The 24,395-nt window shown below is 43.6% G+C and overlaps 1 protein-coding gene across 1 annotated transcript in view; it reads right to left on the bottom strand.

Annotated features, from left to right (window-relative positions):
• ADAMTS20 (ADAM metallopeptidase with thrombospondin type 1 motif 20) overlaps positions 1-12,848 on the bottom strand; it is a 411,884-nt gene extending 399,036 nt beyond the window's left edge. Inside the window, exon 1 of the mRNA XM_075855030.1 lies at positions 12,730-12,848. Coding sequence (XP_075711145.1) covers positions 12,730-12,820 — 91 coding nt within the window. The 5' untranslated portion in view covers positions 12,821-12,848. The remainder of the gene's footprint in view (positions 1-12,729) is intronic.
• Between the last annotated feature and the right edge of the window lie 11,547 nt (positions 12,849-24,395).

Here is a 24,395-nt window from a genome sequence, read left to right as displayed (position 1 = left end):
TCGCCTAGGGCGGGTCGTTGCAAGTAGGCAGGGACAGAGTGGCGGGTAGATTAGGGCTCACTTGTCCGTTTCCCTACCCCCATCATTACAGTTATGCACAATTTTAGATTTATGCTAATTAGTTTCTTAATAGACAACTGGGCGTTTATTTTACTTTATACCAACTGGGCGTTGTAAAGAGAAGTGTGAAAAAGATGGGGACGTATGGGCACCACTATGTAGGAAAGAATTCTATATGGGGCGCTGAAGTAACATGCAAAAAATATGCATACTAGGAGAGAGGAAAAAACACATGTACAAAATTGAACACAATAATAAGAAAGGGATGCGAAAAAACGGGAATGAAAAGACTAAACTTTATTATACACTACATACAAAATATAAAACCATTTAAAAAAACAGAAAGAATCAGCAAACCTGTAAAAATGAAACCGGAAGCAAACCACAGACAGAAATCTCAAATAGGAATCCAAATGGGACAATATGAGCCAATATCAAAAGAATACAATAGCCGTATAAATGTATTATGTGCAACTAGTAAACCTGGAAGGTGACCAAATGCTGAACCACACAAGAATATAAAGTGCAAAAGTACAAGATAATATCTATACCCTAATGTGGGAGAATTATAGCCACATAAATATGAAAAAAAATAAAATAAATATATATATATATATATATATATATATATATTAGCTTGGTGAACCTATCTGTAATGGGCGGGTACAGCACTGACCACTCATCACAAGCAGTACAGTCCTAGGTCCTCGCGAGATCACACTGTGCTGTGAGTTCAGCTAATCATGAATGAAGAGAAGAGTATGTTGCTGATTGGTCACTGATTGGTCAGCGTCATACACTTCTCTTTACAACGCCCAGTTGGTAAAAAGTAAAAAAACGCCCAGTTGTCTATTAAGAAACGAATTAGCATAAACCGAAAATTGTTCATAACTTGCTAAAAAATGATCGTTTTTCAAAATAAAAACCACTGTTGTTATCTACATTACAGCGCCAATCAGATTATGTAGGAGATAGAGCATTTATAATCTGGTGACAGAGCCTCATTAATTATTTAAAGTCTATGAAAGATATGGAAACAGCTGAATTCACTAATTTGGATGTTTCGGTATCTTCCATAGCAATTTGTGTGATGAGAAAACCCCTTGCATTGCTTATAGGGGAGAATATCTCTGTAATACTATGGCCAACGATGCATACGGCTCTGTAATACCAAGCCGCAGGGCCTCTGTTTGCCTCTGTAAAAGATCTGAGCACACGGTTAAGCAATTTGATATCTTTTATTTATAATCACATGATATGAATTATCTTTGTCCCGACACTTTTTTTTTTTTACAATATGTGATGATAAAAATAGCTTTTGCCTCTGATTTTATAGCTCTTGAAATTGTTTAACAAGTTAATAATCAAAAACTCAAGTAGTGTGCATATTTAAGCAAATGCGGAGCTCCATGTCAGTAGTTTCCACTGTTCAGCTATGGTATCAGTGAAGGTGCCAGCAACAGACACCAAACACTGACTACACATCCAAAGGAAGTTCAATGGAGGTCATAATAAAGTGTTTAAATACCTGATCTGACAGATATATTAAACTCTTATTACTAACCTGTCCAGGAAGCTTTGTGAAAAGATCATTATTTGCAAAAGATTTATTTCACTATTAAAAAAAACAAAAACGTATGAGGCAACATTTAAGAGATGTTTTAAAAATTCAATATATTGTTTTTGCATATTGGAATTCTATATGACATGATTAGTTAGTCAACTGCATGACCCATACATACAAAATGTAATCATCAGCAGGCATATTTTATATAAGTGTTTTGGCGCCTCTACTACAAATGTATAATAAAATCTTTTTAAAGAGGACCTGTCACTATGTCATGTAAGTTGAACTGGTTAACTGACCTGAATAGTGCTTGTCTCCCTGATTCCAGCACTGTTTTTCTTTATTTTCCTGGACCCCATTACTCCCCCCCCCCCAAAACCCCCCCCCCCCCCCCCCCCCGCTTTTCCACATATGTGGCCCACTGTTGTGTTGGCTCCCTATATGCTAATTTGCTGTACTTAGTGTTGGGATGGAGCTAGATTCCTATCAATCAGCACAAGGCAGCTCGAGGGTAGTTCACGCTCTGTTAGCTAACTACATAAAATTAGCATAAGAGAGCCAACACAACAGTGAGCCATATATATGGAAAAAAACTGAAAAAAAGCTCTGTAATCAGGGAGACAAGCACTATTCAGGTCAGTAAACTAGTTCAACTTATATGACCTAGTGACAGGTCCTCATTAAGGAGAATTTCTGTCTAAAATAAAAAATATATATTCTATTCAGCCTTGCCTCAGTTGCCTTGGTCTGTTAAATGGATAATAGATGCTGGATGAAAACCACTAATTTTGTCTTTTACAGTGTCTATACAGGTTGCAGTCAGCTTTTCCAAGGCCCTAAGGCTGGGTTCACACGACCTATTTTCAGACGTAAACGAGGCGTATTATGCCTCGTTTTACGTCTGAAAATAGGGCTACAATAAGTCGGCAAACATCTGCCCATTCATTTGAATGGGTTTGCCAACGTAGTGTGCAGACAACCTGTCATTTACGCGTCGTCGTTTGACAGCTGTCAAACGACGACGCGTAAAAATACAGCCTCGTCAAAAGAAGTGCAGGACACTTATATACATTATATGCAGGACACTTCTTTCAGACGTAATTTGAGCCGTTCTTCATTGAACTCAATGAAGCACAGCTCAAAATTTACGGCTGTCAGAGAAGCCTCGCAAAATGCGAGGAGGAGCATTTACGTCTGAAACGAGGCAGCTGTTTTCTCCTGAAAACAATCTGTCTTTTCAGACGTAAATGCCTGCTATCGTGTGCACATACCCTAAATGGTAGTCATGTAGACTTACAACCTCCTTCTACAGTTCTGCATGTGTCACAGTAGTTGTAAGGTGAATATTTTTCTTTTCAATGACACTTGATTATTAGTAAGAATTGTTGAATCTGTAACGGCAATATCTGGGGGATCCCTGAAACAGATATACAGAAGAACAGAAGTAAAAACATGGCAATACATTTAAAAAGAACAGCATGTTTGGAGAGTGCCTGAGTACCCACATCCATTTTTGTGATTAGTGGGAGTTTGAGGACCTTGCCCCATATGAAATACATGGACTTGTGTCTTCTTTACCAAATTCTAGCATGCAGTATAGATGTATGTAAAAGCATGTTATGCCTTATAAAAAAAATGGAAGTTGTTCGGGTTCAAGAGTTTGGGGTTTACCAATCCTTTGTCAGGCAACTAGAAAATTCAAAGTCACTGTTAGGCCGGGTTCCCACGTAGCGTAAACGCTGCAGAATTTCTGCAACGGAATTCTGTGAGGAAATTCCGCAGTATTTACAGTAGCAGCAAAATGGAAGAGATTTTTTTTTTTTTTAAAACGCAGCGTAAACGTTAATAAATTGATCTGAGGTGCAGAATTTAATTCCGCAGCATGTCAATTTATGCTGCTTTTTTTATGTATTTCCATTGCAGGTTTTCCCCCATTGAATTCAATCTGGACGCAAAACCCGTAACAGAAAGCCAAGCATTGTGACTTTTGGGGAGTAATCACAGCAGTTACGCCGAAAAAAACGCAATGACGGAAGGAAGAAAAAAAATCATATTTACCCAGAACGCCCTCCTTCATTGTGCAGTCAGGCCTCTTGGGATGACGTTGTATCCCATGTAACCGCTGCAGCCAATCACAGGCTGCAGCGTCACATGGCCTGAAACGTCATCCAGGGAGGCCAGAGCGGACGTCAGAGGAGGGAGGGGGTAAGTATGAACTTCTTTCCTCCGCAGCGGGATTTCAATGTGGTGCAATTTTTCGCCCGGAAAGTCCTACGGGTTCCAGGTCAGACAGGCTGCCTGATTTTTACGCAGTGTATCCGTCCCGTGGGATCCCGGCCTTACTATCTAGGAGATCAGAAAAAAAATCTCATGGTAAAGACTCTGGAGGCCTTTGTTGTCCTGGCCAATGACAGTGTTTATGAGACCTCTTGAAGCAAGAAAGGTAAACCAGTGTATGTGGAACAATAGCAATGAGAACATACTACTCTCAAAGATGAACATTGCTCCCTTTGTTATTTTGCTAAATACCTTCTGGAACAGACAGAATAATAATAGGAGAATGTACTGTGGACAGAGGAGGAAAAACTGTTTGTTAAAAATGAAAAACTGTATTTTAGCATAAATAATTAAATTCCCATCCCAATACCATAAATGGTACAGCAGATATGTACAGTTTAGGGCGCAGTAACACATGAGTCATTTTGTTGCAGAAATTTCTGCGATTTCCAATCAGTTCCATTCATCTGAATGGAGTTGTTTCTGCAGTAGGTGCATGGATTTGCACAAGTTCCATTCAGATGAATGGAACTGATTGGCAATCGCAGAAATTTCTGCATTGTTCACACGTTGCAGATTTACTGCAGATTTTGCGTGTATTTTTTAAGCCAAAGCCAGGAATGGAACCTAAATAGAAGAAATATACAGTGAAGGAAATAAGTATTTGATCCCTTGCTGATTTTGTAAGTTTGTACCACTGTCAAAGACATGAACAGTCTAGAATTTTTAGGCTAGGTTAATTTTACCAGTGAGAGATAGATTATATATAAAAAAATAAAAAAAAATCACATTGTCAAAATTATATATATTTATTTGCATTGTGCACAGAGAAATAAGTATTTGATCCCTTTGGCAAACAAGACGTAATACTTGGTGGCAAAACCCTTGTTGGCAAGCACAGAAGTCAGATGTTTTTTGTAGTTGATTATGAGGTTTGCACACATGTTAGATGGAATTTTGGCCCACTCCTCTTTGCAGATCATCTGTAAATCATTAAGATTTCGAGGCTGTCGCTTGGCAACTCGGATCTTCAGCTCCCTCCATAAGTTTTCGATGGGATTAAGGTCTGGAGACTGGCTAGGCCACTCCATGACCTTAATGTGCTTCTTTTTGAGCCACTCCTTTGTTGCCTTGGCTGTATGTTTCGGTTAATTGTCGTGCTGGAAGACCCAGCCACGAGCCATTTTTAATGTCCTGGTGGAGGGAAGGAGGTTGTCACTCAGGATTTGACGGTACATGGCTCCATCCATTCTCCCATTGATGCGGTGAAGTAGTCCTGTGCCCTTAGCAGAGAAACACCCCCAAAACATAATGTTTCCACCGCCATGCTTGACAGTGGGGACGGTGTTCTTTGGATCATAGGCAGCATTTCTCTTCCTCCAAAAACGGCGAGTTGAGTTAATGCCAAAGAGCTCAATTTTAGTCTCATCTGACCACAGCACCTTCTCCCAATCACTCTCAGAATCATCCAGATGTTCATTTACAAACTTCAGATGGGCCTGTACATGTGCCTTCTTGAGCAGGGGGACCTTGCGGGCACTGCAGGATTTTAATCCATTAGGGTATGTTCACACGGCGGGGGTCCGTAACGGCTGAAATTACGGGGATGTTTCAGCCTGAAAACATCCCCGTAATTTCAGCCGTACCGGCATGTGCAGGCGCTTGAACGCCGCGTCAATTACGGCCGTAATTAGCGCTGCTATTCATTGGAGTCAATGAATAGCGGCTCCAATTACGGCCAAAGAAGTGACAGGTCACTTCTTCTACGCGGGCGTCAATTTAGCGGCGCGTAAATATACGCCTCGTGTGAACAGACAAACGTCTGCCCATTGCTTTCAATGGGCAGATGTTTGTCAGCGCTATTGAGGCGCTATTTTCGGGCGTAATTCGGGGCAAAAACGCCCGATTTACGTCCGTAAATAGGCCGTGTGAACATAACCTTACGGCGTAATGTGTTACCAATGGTTTTCTTGGTGACTGTGGCCCCAGCTGCCTTGAGATCATTAACAAGTTCCTCCCGTGTAGTTTTCGGCTGAGCTCTCACCTTCCTCAGGATCAAGGATACCCCACGAGGTGAGATTTTGCATGGAGCCCCAGATCTATGTCGTTTGACAGTCATTTTGTATGTCTTCCATTTTCTTACTATTGCACCAACAGTTGTCTCCTTCTCACCCAGCATCTTACTTATGGTTTTGTAGCCCATTCCAGCCTTGTGAAGGTCTATGATCTTGTCCCTGACATCCTTAGAAAGCTCTTTGGTCTTGCCCATGTTGTAGATGTTAGAGTCAGACTGATTAATTGAGTCTGTGGACAGGAGTCTTTTATACAGGTGACCATGTAAGACAGCTGTCTTTAATGCAGGCACCAAGTTGATTTGGAGCGTGTAACTGGTCTGGAGGATGCTGAACTCTTAATGGTTTGTAGGGGATCAAATACTTATTTCTCTGTGCACAATGCAAATAAATATATATAACTTTGACAATGTGATTTTCTTTTTTTTTTTTTATATAATCTATCTCTCACTGGTAAAATTAACCTAGCCTAAAAATTCTAGACTGTTCATGATTTTGACAGTGGGCAAACTTACAAAATTTAGCAAGGGATCAAATACTTATTTCCTCCACTGTATAAAGGAAGGCCTTATAGTACGTACAATTTTCACAATAATTGGTCCCTCAAAGTCAATCATTGACTACATTGTAGACACAAAAACACTCTTTTTTAGGGAATACCCCAAACCAGCCATATACAACTCAAACAGGGACAAATAAAGGTTTTCCCAAGTAGGAAAATAGAGTCAAATAAAAAATTAACTGCAAATTTTTAATTTGTCATCTTTCCCTCTTACTGATATACAAAATAAATGGCTCCAAAGGGGCCTTTCATTCACTCCCACTCCTAATTTTTGTTGCTAGGAAGTTAGCCCTACATCAATTTCATAAAAACAAATGTAAAAAGACTGACGTCATGTCAAGAAAAGAAGAACTTTATTTTAAAAAAAAAACAGTTATAAGATCCATAGGTACATATGATTCGAAAGCGGGAAAAAAGTACAAGGGATCTTAAAAGAACACTGGAACATATTGCTGGCTGACAATGAATTAAAGGAAGTATTAACATCAAACCCTACAATTACATTGAGGAGAGGAAATCATTTCAAGGATGTGTTAGCACATAGTTTTTCAAGAGACCTTAGACCAGAGACAACCACTGGCACCTGGCTAAAGAAAGCAGTTGTTTTCATGCATAGAACAAAATAATATTTTCCAAGCCCATTAAATAGGAGAAAATATGACATCAGACAGTCCACCAACAGAAGTATAAAGGGTGTCATATGTGCCTTTGTAAAAAATTATATATAGGAAAAACTACACAAGAATAAGTACTATCAATACCAAAAAAGAGACCCCTTTGGCAGGACATGTTAAAAATTATCATCAAGTTGACCCTAAGGCCCCATGCACATGACCGTGCCCGTAATTATGGCCCTTAAATACAGACACGGCCTACCGAGGAGAGCCGTGCTCCCATTATAAGGTATGGGAGCACGGTGCGTAAAATAAAAAAATAGGACATGCCCTATATTTTTCGTAAAGTTTCTATGGTACGGACTCCTTCCCGTAAATATACGGGAATGTGTTTGTCAGCAATAGAAACGAATGGGCCCGTAATTACAGGCGATTTTACGGTCGTGTGCACGGGGCCTCATACCTTAACATTTTGGGTGCTACAAGCAATCAAACTAAGCCCTAGAAAGAGCAATTTGTACAATTTGTTAATGAAAGAAGAAGTAAGATGGATCCATAGGTTGGATACCATGAATCCAAAAGGCATCAATGAGGGCTTTACCTTCACTCTCTTTCTAAAATAAATCATTATTATGAAAATACTGTCTTTTCGACAAAAATAAATAAATAAAAACTGTATAGCCTTTTGGAATTATTGAAAAATAAATCAAAGTTGTTCAAGTCTTAGGGCCTATTCACATCAGTGTTCGCTTTCTGTTTCGGGCTTCCGTCGGAGGTTTCCGTCGGGTGAACCCCGCAACGGAAAGTGAAACCACAGCTTCCGTTTCAGTCACCATTGATATCAATGGTGATGGAAACATTGCTAATGGTTTCCGTTCGTCACCATTCTGGCAGGTTTCCGTTTTAACGACGGAATCAATAGCAAAGTCGACTGCGCTACTGATTCCGTCGGAAAACCGGAAACCTGCCAGAATGGTGACGAACGGAAACCCTTAGCGAGGTTTCTGTCACCATTGATATCAATGGTGACTGAAACGGAAGCTGTGGTTTCACTTTCAAGAAACTAAAGATTTTTTGCATCGCCATATTGTGACCCATGTAACTTTTTTATATTTCTGTGTACAGAGCTGTGTAAGGCGTATTTTTGTACGTCGAAAGACGTCGTTTTTATTAATACCATTTTGGGGAATGTCTGGCATTTCGATAACTTTTTATTATATTTTTTTGGGGAGTTGAAGTGGAAAAAAAACTGCGAGTCTGCCATTTTTACCTTTTTTCCAGCTATGCCGTTCACCGTACTGGATAAATATTTTTATAGTTCGGGCATTTTCGGACGTGGGGAGACCTAATGTGTTTATGTTTATTATTGTTTATTTATTTTTATATGTGATCTAGGGAAAGTGGGATGATTTTAATTTTTATATTTTTACATTTTTTTAATAACTTTTTTTTTAAAAAATTTACTTTTATTTAGCCCCTCTAGGGGGCTTGAACCTGTGATCATTAGATCGTTTATGCCATAGACTGTAATATTACAGTGTTGTAGTCTATGGCAAAAAGTGCATTGCTATTGAGACCTGCCACAGGTCTCAATAGCAATCCTCCTCTAGCAGGGCTTGGAGCGTTCACAAGGCTCCCAGCTGCTAGAGGAGTACAATGGCTCTTGCGAGCTCGCAAGGCGGGAGCCGGTGACCGGCACCAAAGTGGAAGGGGCAGAAAAATCCTAGATGCTGGTGGTCACATCTGACACCGGCATCTGAGGGGTTAAATGCTCGCAATTACAAATTTTTCTGATCGCAAGCATTGCCACTGGGTCCCTGCTATGCAACACAGCAGAGATCCGGCGGCTATGTTGGAGCAGTTTTGCCGGAAAGTATGCGCAAAGATACCAGTGTCTAGATGTGCTAAGGTAATAGAGACTTATGCATAGAGACTTGTATCAGCAAAAGGTGGATTCACAAAGTATTGAAATTAAAGTGGTTTTTTTAGTCTCAGTTATTGTTTGTGTCACAATAAAAAATATGTTGCACCTACAAAGTGTTACGTAAATCAAATGGCACAAACCCCCCCCCCCCCCCCCCCCCAAAAAATTAATTTTAACTTCAGGTTGTAATGTAACAAAACAGGAAAAGCACCAAGGGGGTGAATACTTTCACAAGGCACTGTATGTCTGATCAGTCATACACATTTCAACACCACTGCACAAAACTTTAACCAGATGTTTTGTTACATGAGCAGTAGCAGTCCTGCTGTCACTTCGAGTAGCCCCAACAACAAGCAAGCATTGCAGAAACATGCAGCAAGAACAATTAGGGCCTGTTCACACGGAAACTGCTCCGCAAAACTCGTCAAAAACCGGCCGAAAATGCCTACCATTGATTTCAATGGGAGGCGGGGGCGGTTTTCTCCCGCGAGAAAGAAGGGACATGCCCTATCTTCGCGCGTTTACGTCTCTGACCTCCCATTGACATCAATGGGAGGCAGAGAGAGCGTATTTCATGGAGTTATTTGCCCGTAGCATTCAATGCAAACGACGTGCAGGAAGGACAAAATCTGCCTCAAAATCCCAAACAGAATTTTGAGGCAGAATTTTCCTCCTGCAAAAAAACTCTGTGTGAACACAGCCTTATTCAGACGAACGTATAATACGTCCGTGCAACGCGCATAATTTTCACGCGCCTCGCACGGACCTATATTAGTCTATGGGGCCGTTCAGACTGACTGTGATTTTCACGCAGCGTGTGTCCGCTGCGTAAAACTCATGACATGTCCTATATTTGCCCGTTTTTCGCGCCTCACGCACCCATTGAAGTCAATGGGTGCGTGAAAACCGCGCACGGCACACGGAAGCACTTCTGTGTGCCGCGCAATATGCGCTACAGTAGTCAAAGCTATGAATGAAAACAGAAAAGCACCACGTGCTTTTCTGTTTACAAACATACAAACAGAGTGTCATAATGACAGTGGCTGCTACGCATCATATGCTGTTGACACACGGAGCTGTTATGGGCCTTTTGCGCGCGCAAAACGCACACGCTCGTGTGAATCCGGCCTTAGGCTGGGTTCACACTGAGTTTTTTGCAGGAGGAAAATCTGCCTCGAAATTCCGTTTGGAATTTTGAAGCATATTTTCCTCTGCTTGCACGCCAATTTTCGCTGCGTTTTTCGCGCTCGGCCATTGAGCGCTACGGGCATAAAACGCCGCTTTCTCTGCCTCCCATTGAAATACGCTTTCTCTGCCTCCCATTGGTGTCAATGGGATGTCAGAGGCGTAAACGCCCGAAGATAGGGCATGTCCCTTCTTTTTCCCGCGAGACAGTTATTCCGATCGCGGGAAAAAAACGCCTCCGCCTCCCATTGAAATCAGTGGGAGGCATTTTTGGCTGTTTTTTGGCGCGGGTTCCGCGTAAAAAAACTCTGTGTGAACTCAGCCTAAGGGTATGTTCACACGCTTAGCAAAAAACGTCTGAAAACACGGAGCTGTTTTCAAGGGAAACAGCTCCTGATTTTCAGACGTTTTTTAAGCCACTCGCGATTTTCGATGCGTTTTTGGAGCTGTTTTCTATAGAGACAATGGAAAACGGCTCCAAAAACATCCCAAGAAGTGACCTGCACTTCTTTTTCGCGGCCGTTTTTTTACACGGCCGTTTTTAAAAACGACCGCGTAAAAAAACGGCCCATTGGAACAATGAAATCAATGGGCATATGTTTGGAGGCGTTCTGCTTCCGATTTTTGCGGCCATTTTTGGGGCGTTTACGGCTCGAAAAACGGCCGAAAATAGGCCGTGTGAACATACCCTCACCCTTTAGCGCTTGTGGATGGTCTGCATTGTACCTAGTATATTACAATGCTGTTGCAAAGGGTACTACTACTAAAGCGCCATGTGACAATAGTTACTTTGATACCGTTACCTAACAAAGAAATGTTAAAAATGTTCAGCAAATCAATACATAAAAGAACTCCCTATGAGTGAATTTCAATAACTTATTCATTGTTATTGACTTTAATTCTTACACAATAGAGGAAATATATCAAAACTGGTGCAAAGGAAAAGCTGAGTAGGTTGCGGCTTTAATTTTCCAAAAGGCCTCTGAAAAATGAAAGGTCAAATCTCATTGGCTGCATTGGGCAACTACTCTGCTTTTCCTTGGCGCCAGTTTTGATATATTTCCGCCAATATGTATTTTTTTTTTAAGCCAAAACCAGAAATGGAGCATAAACAGAAGAAATATATAAAGTGAGGCCCTAAAGTGTTTCCTCTCCTAGATCTAATTCTGGTTTTGGCTTAAAAAAATGCATGTAAAATCTACAGCAAATCTGCATTGTGTGAACAAGGCCTAAAAGACACAAATGAATACAATGTTATATAAGATCAATATGATACCAGAACAGAGGAACATATTTAGGCTGCGTTCACATCTGCGTCAGCGCTCCGTTCCGACGTTCCGTCTGAGCTTTCCATCGGAACGGAGCCCTGACTGTCAAAACGACAGAACCCCTGCACAACGGAGACAAACGGAAACCATTGGCAGCCGATCTGGTTTCCGTTTGTGTCAGACAGGGGTCCGTTCCGAAGGAAAATTTTGACGGAACGTCGGAACGGAGCCCTGACGCAGATGTGAACGCAGCCTTACTTAAAAAAATAATCTCTTTCTTCATTCAAAGGCTAGAGCTGGCTATAGACATAACCAACAGACGACCAATGTTGCATAGAATCCAACATGACAGATTAATGTCGTATAAACGAATCATTTCCACAAAATAAAGTGGTCATTTCCTTACAATATTGCTCTCACAAATCATTTCTAACCCCAATCAGCGTCATTTCGAAACAACAAACAGATTCACAAAAATTTGTGCACATTTCCAGATGGTGCTAAAACCATCACACACAGCGGTCCAGGCGCAAAAATCAATGGCAAATGATTTCACTTTATAAAATGGACTTGACCTTAAGATCCCTTGTTCACAGTCTGGATTCACACATTGGGCACATGCATTGCACCCTGAATAAGAATGGCGCAATATTTATGAATGAATTATGCTACTTTCTGGGACACCTAACAAGAGATCTGATGTGGGTTTTATAATAGAAATAGGGGGTGCTTGAATAGTCACGAACACCACAACTGCTCCTATTCACTTCACACATTAGGGTCGGTTTCCTGAGTTGTACCGTATTCTGTCAGTGGTCTGCCATGTTGTAGCGTATAATGCGCAAACCAAACACAGAAATGACACTTTTACGCATAGTTCCAGGTGACTTTATTACAGGACTCGTCAAAACTTTTAGCTACATGACATGTTCTGAGGTGAAAATTGCCTTGAGAACCACGTAAGGGACAGATCTATTTATGAAGCCCTATCATTTATGTTATTTCATGTCATGCTCTATACGTAGCTGTTATGTATATACACATATCTATATACACGTTGAGCAGCCTCCCAGTGTGCGTTGTTGGCATTGACTCCCATTCATTTGTAGTTGGTGGCCCGGGTCAGTACATTGGGGTCGCCCGCCTCCACATGCAGGCCGGTGGTGTTAGTCCCATGCTGTCAGTGACTTGTAGCATTACCTTGCTTGGGGTGAAGCCGGTTTTCCCAGGAGCGTATGTGCAGGAAACAGAGATGACAGATGAGTCCCGATAACCAGTGTGCGCCCAGCATGTTCCCGTCTGTGTGAGAGAAGACCACGGCTAAGGTCCTCTTTTCCCCTCACTTCCCTCCCTTCCTCGGTCGCTCTCCCCCAGCTTGCGCCCCTTGGCTCCCCGGCTAACCCTCACAAGTGCTCGGGCGCCTGTGCGGACTCTCTCGTTCTCTTTTGCCCCTCACAAAAGTCTCGCCAGTGCTGCCGCCACCCTCGCATCGCTTCGTCCTTGTCCCTTCCTTGTAGTGTCTTCAGCTCCCACAGCTGGGACTTGCACTGAGTACATGTGTGTGTGAACCCGCGGCAGAGTGCCAGCAACACTTCTCCTCCGTCCTCTATGACCATCCCAGGACCCTACATCAAAGAGCAAAGCCCGCCTTTTGGCCAGCCCCTGACATAAGCCGACATCATAGCCCCTCTTGCTGGAAGGGAGCCTATCTATCACGAAGACCCACATACAGACTCCTACCAGTGCAGCTGCACAAGGCTCCTTCACTCCCTGCTTGTATAAACATGGTGTGATAATATATTATAACTACATCTAAACCACCTCACATGGACAGTTTCCATATACAGAATTGTTACTTTGTCATGAAGGGTGGAAGGGAGTTTCTGTTCTTGTCATCCTTTTGTAAGCGAGAGAGGAGAGTCCTTGAAAAAAGTGGACCATGGTCGCCCATTCATATGAATGGACATCATGTAATGCTACATTTCCATGCAAAATAAAGCCATGTTCACACAGCAGATTTTCATTTAGATTTCAATGTATTCTGCACTTAAATCCACGTGAAAACCGCACACAAATACCGTCCCATAGATTTTAATAGGAAACCGCCCTGTTGATCATACAATTTTCTGAACGTGGAATTTAAAACGTTTGAGGAAAATAAGAATTGACATGTTACTTGTTTGTGCGGTATCCGCGCAAAAACGCGTCTGTATCGACACTCAGATTAGCCTCATTGAATGGCGCTAATCTGCGTGTTGGATCCGCAGCAAATGAAACTGCAAATCCACAGCAGAATTCCAACGGTCAGACAAAAATTTCTGCCACGGATTATCTTGCAAATCCACTTTTATCCATTAAATGAAGAGGTTGCCACGTGGCTCTCTTCGTTGAGGTCTATGGGAGTTACAGAGAGAGCCAAGTGTGTTCTCCATTGATTTCACTTGGGAAGAGCAGCCGCTGACCTATCAGGCATGTATGGCATGTTCTGTGGATATTCTACAAATGCCTAAGATAGAAATATCCTGACATGGTACAAATATGTGGCTGACCTTTAGAGTGTTCAAACAGTGGGAGGAATTTATTAACTTTTTTATGCCATTTTTCTGGTATAGAAAAGCTGCAAACGGTGCACAAGTCGCAATTTGCAGTAAAAAGTGCAATTTTTGATCCATTTCTACCGCTCATGCCTCTTTTCTTTAAAAAAAAAAAGTGGGAAAAGCTTAGCAAAAGGGGACAGGGTCATCTGTGGCCTGACAAATTGATCATAATCTACTCCAGTCTATGCGTCAGGGATGCGTCCGATTTATTAAGAGGCGTGCACCTCATGTTAAATTAGGCGCATTTTCCTCCAACTTTCTTTGAATTGAGACTTAATAAATTCCCCCCTATGTGGTCACACAGGGTACCTTTCTTATTAAAGCTGTTACTACTGGCCCAGGGTCTCTTTATGCACCACAGCTACCAAAGGGTAAGTGCACACACGGCGGATACGCCACATACAATTACGCAGTGCATCCGTCCTGGAAACGGCAAAGGATTAAAAAAAACTGCCTCATGCCAATTTATGAACAGGCTTTCAGCGGATATTTTACTTTGTGTGTGGATGAGATTTGGTCAAATCTCATCCACACTGCTGCCACTGTACCACCCTGTGGATTTTCCACAATGAAATCCGTTGCGAAAAATCTGCAGTGCTTACGCTGTGTGTGTCCCTACCTTTCCGCCACTTCATGCATGGACCTACCACTAGTATAGCATTAGATTCATGCATGATATTGAAGAAGAGGAAAGTAAGGTATACTTGCTATCATGTGGGCATGGTGCACAGGGGTATTGACCTGGGTCTCTATCTGGACCATAATTTTAGACCGAGTTCCCAATTATGACAAGGGTCACCACTAAAATTACAGGATACTACTGTACAAAGTGTGGGGGAGAACCCAAACTCTTAAAGGGGGCTGGCTAAATTGTATATTTGTACATTTGCCAAAGTACGGTACATTTATTTATGCACTGTGCCTTTAATATGTGCTATTTATGCCTTATTTCCTGTGCTGTGTTCAGCCCCTATGTGACGTTCAAGGGGAGGAGTGGCCAAGACCGGCCGCTGGTATTTATATTATGCTACTGATGTTTACTGCACTGTAACAATGTTTATTATTACAAGCGTTTGATGGTTGTCTCACTGGCTTGGTCTAAATTGTACGCCGCAGATGCCATGTTGGCTAAATTATGCCACGCCAAAACAGCACCAGGATGTTTCAGCATGGCTGCGTAGTGAACCTATTAAACGTCAGTCTTCCCACCAACCTATGTTCAGGTGAAAGAGGAGGTACCTGGCTGTGTCAGAGAGAGCGCTGGCGGAGAGAGAGTGAGTTGTAGAGAGCTGCTGCTAAGGCTGGGTTCACACCAGCATGTTACGTCCGTAAAGGACGGAACGTATTTCGGCCGCAAGTCCCGGACCGAACACAGTGCAGGGATCCGGGCTCCTAGCATCATAGTTATGTACGATGCTAGGAGTTCCTGCCTCTCCGTGGAAATACTGTCCCGTACTGAAAACATGATTACAGTACGGGACAGTTGTCCTGCAGCGAGGCAGGGACTCCTAGCATTGTACATAACTTTAATGCTAGGAGCACGGCTCCCTGCACTGTGTTCAGTCCGGGACTTGCGGACAAAATATGTTCCGTCCTTTACGGACGTAACATGCTCGTGCAAGTCTCTTGCATTCTATGGGTCCTGCATTTTGTTTTTCCTGCTATGGCCAGATGAACTTAGTACAGTTAAGTTGCCCCGAAATCTCGTGCCTCGATACATCTGCATTGGCCCTTATCCCAAGGTAACACCTTATAGTACCACTGTCCAGCACTTACAGGACACTAAATTTACCACTGAGTACTAGCTGCAGAACAATGATCATATAATTTAGGCCGGTTTCACATGGGCGTGTTCAGTCCGTGATATACGGACCGTATGTCGGCAGTATTTCCCAGACCAAACAGTTCAGGAAGGCGGGCTCCTAGCTTCATTGTTATCTATGATGCTAGGAGTCTCTGCCCCTCATGGGACTATTGTCCCTTACTGAAAACATGATTACAGTACGGGACAATATTCCCATGGGGAGGCAGGGACTCCTAGCATCATAGATAACTATGATGCTAGGAGCCCGCCTCCCTGAACTGTGTTCGGTCTGGGAAATAATGTCAACATGTTTCCTGTGGGAAACCGGCCTTACTATTAGTTAAAGGATTACCCCCAGTTAAAAGATGCTCAACATACAGTACCACTGGTCAATATATACTAGCAAAGCTGAAAGGTACCTTAAAGGAAACCTGTCACCAGCATTTCACCTATTGAACTTTACTTATCCCTCACTGGCCACTGCTATAAAAAGTTAATTGCCGTTATCCTCTCTCCTAAACTCCTCCTGCGACTGTAAATAACGGTCTGCAAACATTTCACGCCTTTTATCGTAATAATCCGGTGTCCCTTTGTGCACACACCAGAATAGGACATCAATGCACAAGTGTAGGATTTTGTGTCCTGGGGGAAGGCGAGGAGCTGCCAATCAAAAGTAAGGAGGCCGGTAAACGCGGAAAGACTTGAGGAATGAAGATGTGACTCTTTTCAAATGAAGATTTGATTATTTTCAAACGAAGATATGACTATTTTATGCTCATTAGCATACGGTGTGGGAACACTAAAAAACTAAATACTAAAGCTACAGAGCAGACTAAGAAGACAATTATAGATTAAAAATAAATGATTTTTCACCCACTACCACCAGGTTTAATAGGTGAAATGCTGGTGACAGGTTCCCTTTAAAATAACATGATTTCTTAACAAGGGTAATTGAAGTGTCATGAAAAGTTTTGCATAGGGTATCATCTAATTCACTGGAGGTCAACCTAGCACAATATGAGGGTCTCAAATAGAGCACTTGAGTCTCCGAGACTCAATTACATTCAGTATTTGAAGCATAGGTGGCCACAAATGCAGACTGAGAACTCAAGGCCACTGTTCTCGGGATTGTGGGGATCCCAGCAGTTGGACTTCCACCGTTCAAACATTTATCTTAGATCCTATTAATATGCTATAACTGTGTTATTGGGAAAATATTTACCACAAAAATTGGGCAGCACTTGATTGGTAATATTGTAACCGCCTTCAGTTCAAATATGATGCATTTTACTGCACACTGTACGGGTCGCGTACCGCCGCATCCCCTTACCTGCTGACAGCCGTGACCGCAGACCTCTCTCCTCCTGCCGATGTCAGCACGTGCATCCGCTCTACCCTGCTGTGACCACTAGGGTGCGCGCGTGCTCGTTCCCGGCCTTAAAGGGCTAGCGTGCGCACATGTAAATATTAATTAATTGTACTCTGATCTCCCTGGTCTATAAAAAGGGCCCTACCCTTTCACACCTTGCCTGAGCGTTGTTGTGTATTCCAATGTTAGTCTTAGTAAATGGTTCCTTAGTAGTATCCTGTTCCCATGCCCTGCTACCTCTATCCCGTATCCCGTGCTGTATTTGTTCCTGAGCCTTATGTAGTGTTGGAGTCGTGTTGTGCCATCTGTCACGCCTGCTGTCATACACCACATCTGGTGTCATCTGACACGCCTGATATCATCCGCCACGTGTTGCGTCATCTACCTTTAAGTTCCATCTGTGCCTAAGCCTCTGCCACTGTCTGGACTATTTCAGGTACTCTTGTGCTAGGAATTTGTATAGAATTTTTAGACTGTTTGGCCAGCTGCTACTCAGCTACAGCGGTGCGGCGTCGTGGGTCCACATACCCACAGATCGTGACAGTACGCTCAGGCCATGGACCCCGCTGGTCAACCCAAGACCATGAGGACGTCACAAGTCATGCAGGTAGATATGTGAGAACTCAGGTCACGACAGGACCAACTCCTCCAGGTGGTGAACGCCATTGCGCATCGGCTGGATGCCAGTTGTAGCCTTCACGGCACCTGCTCCTGTTGCTCCTACTGTTTCTCCTGCTACACCTCCTGTCAATACTAGTGCTGATCCCCGATTCTCCCTGCCACTACCTCCTCACTATGACGGAGACGCGAGGACCTGCGGGGGATTTCTGAACCAATGCCAGATCCACTTCAGACTGCATGCAAAGGCCTTTCCTTCTGATGATGCAAGGATCACCTTCATAATCTCTCTCCTTATTGGCAAGGCCCTGGCATGGGCGAACCCCATTTGGGAACATCAGGGACCAGAGACCCGTGACTTACAGTGTTTCTTACAGACTTTCCGTACAGTATTTGAGGAACCTGGGGGAGTCTCTTCTGCAGCTGCACCTCTGCTGACATCTACGTGGGCGAGTACGCCATTTAGTTTCATACTCTGGCTGCAGAACTGGCGTGGAACAACGAGGCCTTGGTGGCTGCATTTTGGCAGGGACTCATTATTCAGGCCACCCGGATTGACATGAGGTTCCTGGAACGGTCCCAAGAGGTTCGCCGGGACAGAAGATTCCCTGGGCTTGCTCCTACTTTCCAGCAACCCCTGCTGCCCTCATGAGTTGTTCCACCAGAGGAGCCTATGCAAGTGGACCGGCTTAAATTGTCAGCCCGGCAGAGACAGGGCAGACGCACTTCGGGACTCTGTCTGTATTTCGGCCTCGGAGGCCATTTTGTGCGTTTGTGTCCCCAGAAGCCCAAAAACTCCAGTGCCTAGTATTGGTTGGAGAGACAACCCTAGGCAGAATGGCTCCAAATAAAAACTTCTCTCCCAAACTGTCCATTCCCGTGACCGTAGTGTCTGGCGAGAAGACGCACCGGGTCTCTGCCTACTGGACTCAGGGTCCGCGGCAAACTTTATCCAACAAGACCTAGTGGGTCATCTCCAGTTGCCCACAGTCCTTCTCGAGATGTTTCTGGCTGTTGCCTCGGTGAATGGACTTCCTCTGCCCGATCCGATCGTGTCTGAGGCCAAGACACTGAAGCTCCAAGTTGTAGCCCTTCATACTGAACTGATTAAATTTTTTGTCTTGCCCTAAAGCCGTCAATCCTATTTTGCTGGGTCTGCCTTGGCTCCGGTTACATTCCGGAGAAGTTCTCCAATGGGGCTCCAAATGTCTCCACATTTGCCTGTTACAGATCCATCCTGTCCAGCCTTCTCTGCCTCAGTCAGAGGCAGGATTACCTCCTCATTTTGCTCTGTTTGCGGATGTCTTCAGCAAGAAGGAGGCTGAGATGTTTCCTCCAAACCGGTCTTACAACTGTCCAATTGAACTGGTCCCAGACGCTTCACCTTCCCCGTGGACGGATGTGCCCTCTCTCTTTGCTGGAGACCCAGTCCATACCAGCCTATGTCAAGGAGAATCTGGAGAGGGGCTTCATACGAAAATCCTCCTCCTCGGCCAGAGCTGGGTTCTTCTTCATTAAAAACAAAAGACGGATCTCTTCGACCCTGCATTGACTACCATGGTCTCAACCAGATCACATTTAAGAATAAATACCCATTGCCACTAATATCCGAATTATTTGACCGTATACGAGGAGCCAGGATTTTCTCTAAACTGGACTTGCGTGGGGCTTACAACTTGATCCAAATCCGTCGAGGTGACAAGTGGAAGACGACATTCAACACTCGAGATGGGCACTACGAATACCTGGTGATGCCCTTCTGTCTGTGTAACGCTCCCGCGGTCTTCCAAGAATTTGTGAATGATATCTTCTGAGATCTCCTCTATGTCTGCGTTGTGGTCTATCTCAATGATATTTTGATCTTCTCCCCAGATCCGACGACACATCGGAGGCATGTCCGTCAAGTTCTGTTGCGATTAAGGGAAAATCGTCTGTATGTCAAGCTGGAGAAGTGCATTTTTAAAAAAAAATTCCTGCCCTTCCTGGGCTACATCATCTCGGATCAGGGCCTCAAGATGGATCGTGAGAAAGTGAAGTCCGTCCTGGAATGACCATGTCCTCAGTGCCTGCGGTCCATACAGTGTTTCTTGGGATTCTCTAACTTCTACCAGCAATTTCTCGTCACTGACGGCTCCCATCTCTACCCTTGATAAGAAAGGTATGAACGCCAAGGTGTGGACTCCAGAGGCAGAATCAGCATTTAATAGCCTCAAGAGTGTCTTCACTTCATTTTCTATCCTCCATCATCCTGACGTGTCTCGACAATTCTCGTTGGAGAGGGACGCTTCCTCTGTTGGTGCAGGTTCACTTCTGTTACAGAGAAGCTTGAAAGGAAAAGCAGTAGTGTGTGGCTATTACTCTAGACTTTTTTCTCTCGTAGAGCGAAATTACTCTATTGGCGATCGGAATTTACAGGACATCAAGTTAGCACTGGAGGAGTGGAGACATCTGCTAGAGGGCACAGTTCATCCGAACCTGATATACACCGACCACAAGAATCTTACCTATCTCCAGTCGGCTCAACGGCTAAACCTCCGTCAAGCCAGGTGGTCACTGTTCTTCACCCGTTTCCAGTTTATGCTCCACTACCGTCCCGCTGACAAAAATGTGGGGGCCGATGCCCTGTCCAGGTCATTTGAAACAGAGGACAACCTAAAAGCGAATCAAAGAAAAGTTACATGACCCTCAAAGAAATAGTATACCAATAATATACAAGAATACAAAAATCTTTATTAAATATAGTACACAATCACATAATACAGGATAAAAAAGGAACCATACACGGAAGAGTTTATACAGCAGGGTCAGATGGAACAGACCATGAACACACAGAGTCAACCATCCAAAAATGGCTAAAGCACACGCTAAAATAACCCACAGGAGAAAAGATAAACGTGGGCACAGGATAGCCAAGACCCCACATATAATCAAAATGCTGCCTAACTAGTGAACAGTGATGAATAGCTAGACTAAAAGAGCCCTAACAATACATAAAGGCACTAATGGCCAAGGGACTCAACCTAACCCTAGCTAATATTAATATATAGGAAGAAGAGGCCACATACCCTGGGACATGATGGAAAGCAGTGCACAAGTACCAAGGTGGACGGATGAGTGAACGCCTCATTTGAAACAGAGGACACTGTGGAGACCCCTCAATGTATCATAGACCCGTCCTGCATTGTTATTGCTAATCCCCTGCAAGTTAGATACAGCCCTCCGGGGAGGACTTTTGTTTGTTTGGCAGACAGGAGGAGAATCCTTCACTGGGGACACAGCTCCAAACTGGCTGGGCACACTGGTGTTCATAAGACTCGAGACATGATAGCTCGCCATTTCTGGTGGCCCATGCTTCCCAAAGATATTGTGGATTTTGTCTCTTCCAGCACTGTATGTACTTCTAATAAGGTTGCTTACTCCAAGCCTGCTCCAAACTCTGCCTGTACCCAACGTTCCCTGGCAGCGTATTACAATGGACTTTGTCACAGATCTTCCTCCCTCAGTAGGATGCAATACTGTCTGGGTGGTGGTGTATCGGTTCCCGAAGATGACACATTTTACTCTGCTGACCGGCCTACCTTCTGCTCCTCGACTGGCAAATCTCTTCATTCTGCACATCTTCCGCTTGCATGGCTTGCCCCCTCATATAGTGTCTGATCAAGGGGGGGGGGGGGGGTTCAGTTTACCTCAAAATTCAGGAGTGCCCTCTTTAAACTCTTAGATATGAAATTGGACTTTTCTTCGGCCTACCATCCTCAGTTCAATGATCAAGTTGAGAGGATTACCCAAATTATGGAGAATAATCTTCGTCACTTCATCTCCTTGCAGCATGATGACTGGGTACAGCTTGTTCCATGGGCCGAATTCTCGTATAACAAACACACAAGTGAGTCCACTACTTCCACGCCATTCTATATTGTCTACGGCCAAGATCAACAAATTCCTCATCCTGTTCCTGCTACATCTCATGTACCCGGAGCTGACTCTGCATTTGGGGACTTTCTACGAATCTGGCAGAGAACCCGGTCCTCTATTCTGCTAGCAGTCAATCGCATGAAGGGAAAAGTGGATACAAAAAGAAGAGAGCCGCCTCCGTTTCTTCCTGGAACCAAAGTCTGGCAGTCCTCAAGGAACATTAGTTTGAAGGTGCCTCATACAAATTTGCTCTCAGGTTCCTCGGAACCCTTTGAGATCCTGCAACAGATAAACCCTGTCTCCTATAAGCTTTAGCTGCCTCCTACCCTCAGAATCTCCAACTCCTTTCATGTGTCCCTCCTGAAACATGTGTTTGAGGTAAAGAAGATCCTGGACTGCAAGAGGGTGGGAGTAAGGACTTTCTATTTGGTGGACTGGAGAGGGTTTGGTCCTGAGGAGAGGTCCTGGGAAGCAGAATAATTAATTAATTATCCCCAGATCACCCTGGACTATAAAAAGGGCCCTGCCCTTTCACTTCTTGCCTGAGCATTGTTGTGTATTCCCATGTTAGTCTTAGCAAATGGATCCTTAGTCGTATCCTGTTCCCAGTGTTCCTATGATCTGCTACCTGTATCCCATGCTGTATTTGTTCCTGAGCCTTATCTAGTGTTTGAGTCGTGTTGTGTCATCTGTCACGCCGGCTGTCATACACCACGTCTGGTGTTATCTGCCATGCTTGATATCATCCACCACGTGTGGCTTCATCTACCTTCAAGTTCCATCTGTGCCTAAGCCTCTGCTACTGTCTGGACTATTACAGGTACTCTTGTGCTAAGACTTTGCATAGACTTTATAGACTGTTGTTTGGCCAGCTGCTACTCCGCCACGGCGGTGCGGCATAGTGGGTCCAGATACCCAAGGATCGTGACAGTCGCAATACACAGCGCCATCTGTGTGCCCTGCTGTCCTAGGTACATACACTGCTTTATCTAGTGCAGAGTATGTGCATGGAGATGCATATTGTACAGTACAAAGATTAAAGAGGGAAACAGAGGTCGAAGGGTGAGCTTGCGTGCCAAGTCAAGTGTTATTAAAGGAAAGCTGTCTTCACGTTACTTACTATATTTTGTGTGCTTTATTTATAGGACATTATGTCCTATGTAAAGGTTTACCCATTTCCGGTAGCTGCTTTTCTGCATGTTACTTCTGCAGAAGTGTCTGCATGTCTGGAAGTAAGTAATATGCTCACGATAGATTTCTCTCTCTCTCTCAGGACAAAGTGCTCTTTAGAATTTCTTTTTTTGCTTAGTAAAAAGGGCATATAACACAATCGATAACGTATATCAAAGTAGTAATGTTCGCTTTAAATAAAAAATCACAGATTTACAAAAAAATGTTTTATGTATAGTATAGTGAGTTGCTTGCTCCCTGGTGGTCTAAGGCAGTGACTGGATTATTACAAGCTTCTCTAGAGGTAGAGAAGGGGTTATTGCCAGTATACCTGTTGTTGTAGGGCATTGGAGTGTTTAATGTCATCTTTTCTGGTGGTCTAGGGCACTGGAAGGTTTCATGCCAACTTCCCTGGTGGTTTAGGTTAGTGAATTGGTAATGCCAGCTTCCCTGGTAATCTAGGGTAATTGAGAAGTTAGTGCCAACTACCCTGGTGGTCTTGGGTAGTAAAGAGGTCAAAGTAACTGTGTAGAGCCTGGACAGCATAGTAATTCTGGGTCCCCAATGTAGTGGGCTAAAGAGTGGCTTAAAGAAAAAATAACACTCAGCCTCTATTCCCCCCATGACTCTTCTTCTAGATGCCGCTTTAGAATGTAGTGGGTGGACTAACGCTGGTAAGAGACGTTATCAACTGTGCCTGTCGGCCTGCTCCATTCCCTAGCCTGTGCTGATGTCTAATTTTAGGCGTTAGCACAGTGTGGAGCAATGTCTAAAGTCTTGACTTTCAGACTACCGCTTCCCTGGTGGTTGCCATGACTACATATGAAAGCGCTCTAAGTGCGAGCCTATTGAGGAAAGGTTTTTAGGAGCTGAATATAGCTTGTGAGTCTTGACATAATATCTAAAGTGACTGTTAATTGAGGGGGTTATGACTGGTGATCAGTAGTTTTCTAACCTCCCCCAGGCTCCAGTGATACCTTTGTAGCTTCTGACAGGAAGCTGCATCTGGTGTGCACATTACATTAAGCCTCCCCTTACTGCCCTGCAATGATCATAGAAAATACAAAGAAGATCAGCACAAAAAAGTAATAAAGCCTTTGTAAAGATTTAGAGGGTGCAAGCCTCCGGACCGTGACCTCCGGTTCCAAACATTTAGAAATTCAAAGGGTAGGCAGCACTTCACACCAAGCGACTTCAAGTGAAAAAAATGATAAACAGTGCAACGTTTCATCCGGCAGCAAGGGCCTTTCTCAAGCAGTATCAACAATGTGCATAATGTGGTTTATTAAAAGGCTAAGTGTCTTAAACACCTTTATTTTTCACATTTACCAGTATGGACTGAGTGATGTCACCAGCTTTGCATAATCAGCCTTTTGGACTAAAGACACACACG

Source organism: Rhinoderma darwinii, chromosome 3 (genome assembly GCF_050947455.1).
Source record: "Rhinoderma darwinii isolate aRhiDar2 chromosome 3, aRhiDar2.hap1, whole genome shotgun sequence".
NCBI classification, from domain to species: domain Eukaryota; kingdom Metazoa; phylum Chordata; class Amphibia; order Anura; family Rhinodermatidae; genus Rhinoderma; species Rhinoderma darwinii.
This window is presented reverse-complemented; position numbering and strand designations above follow the sequence as displayed.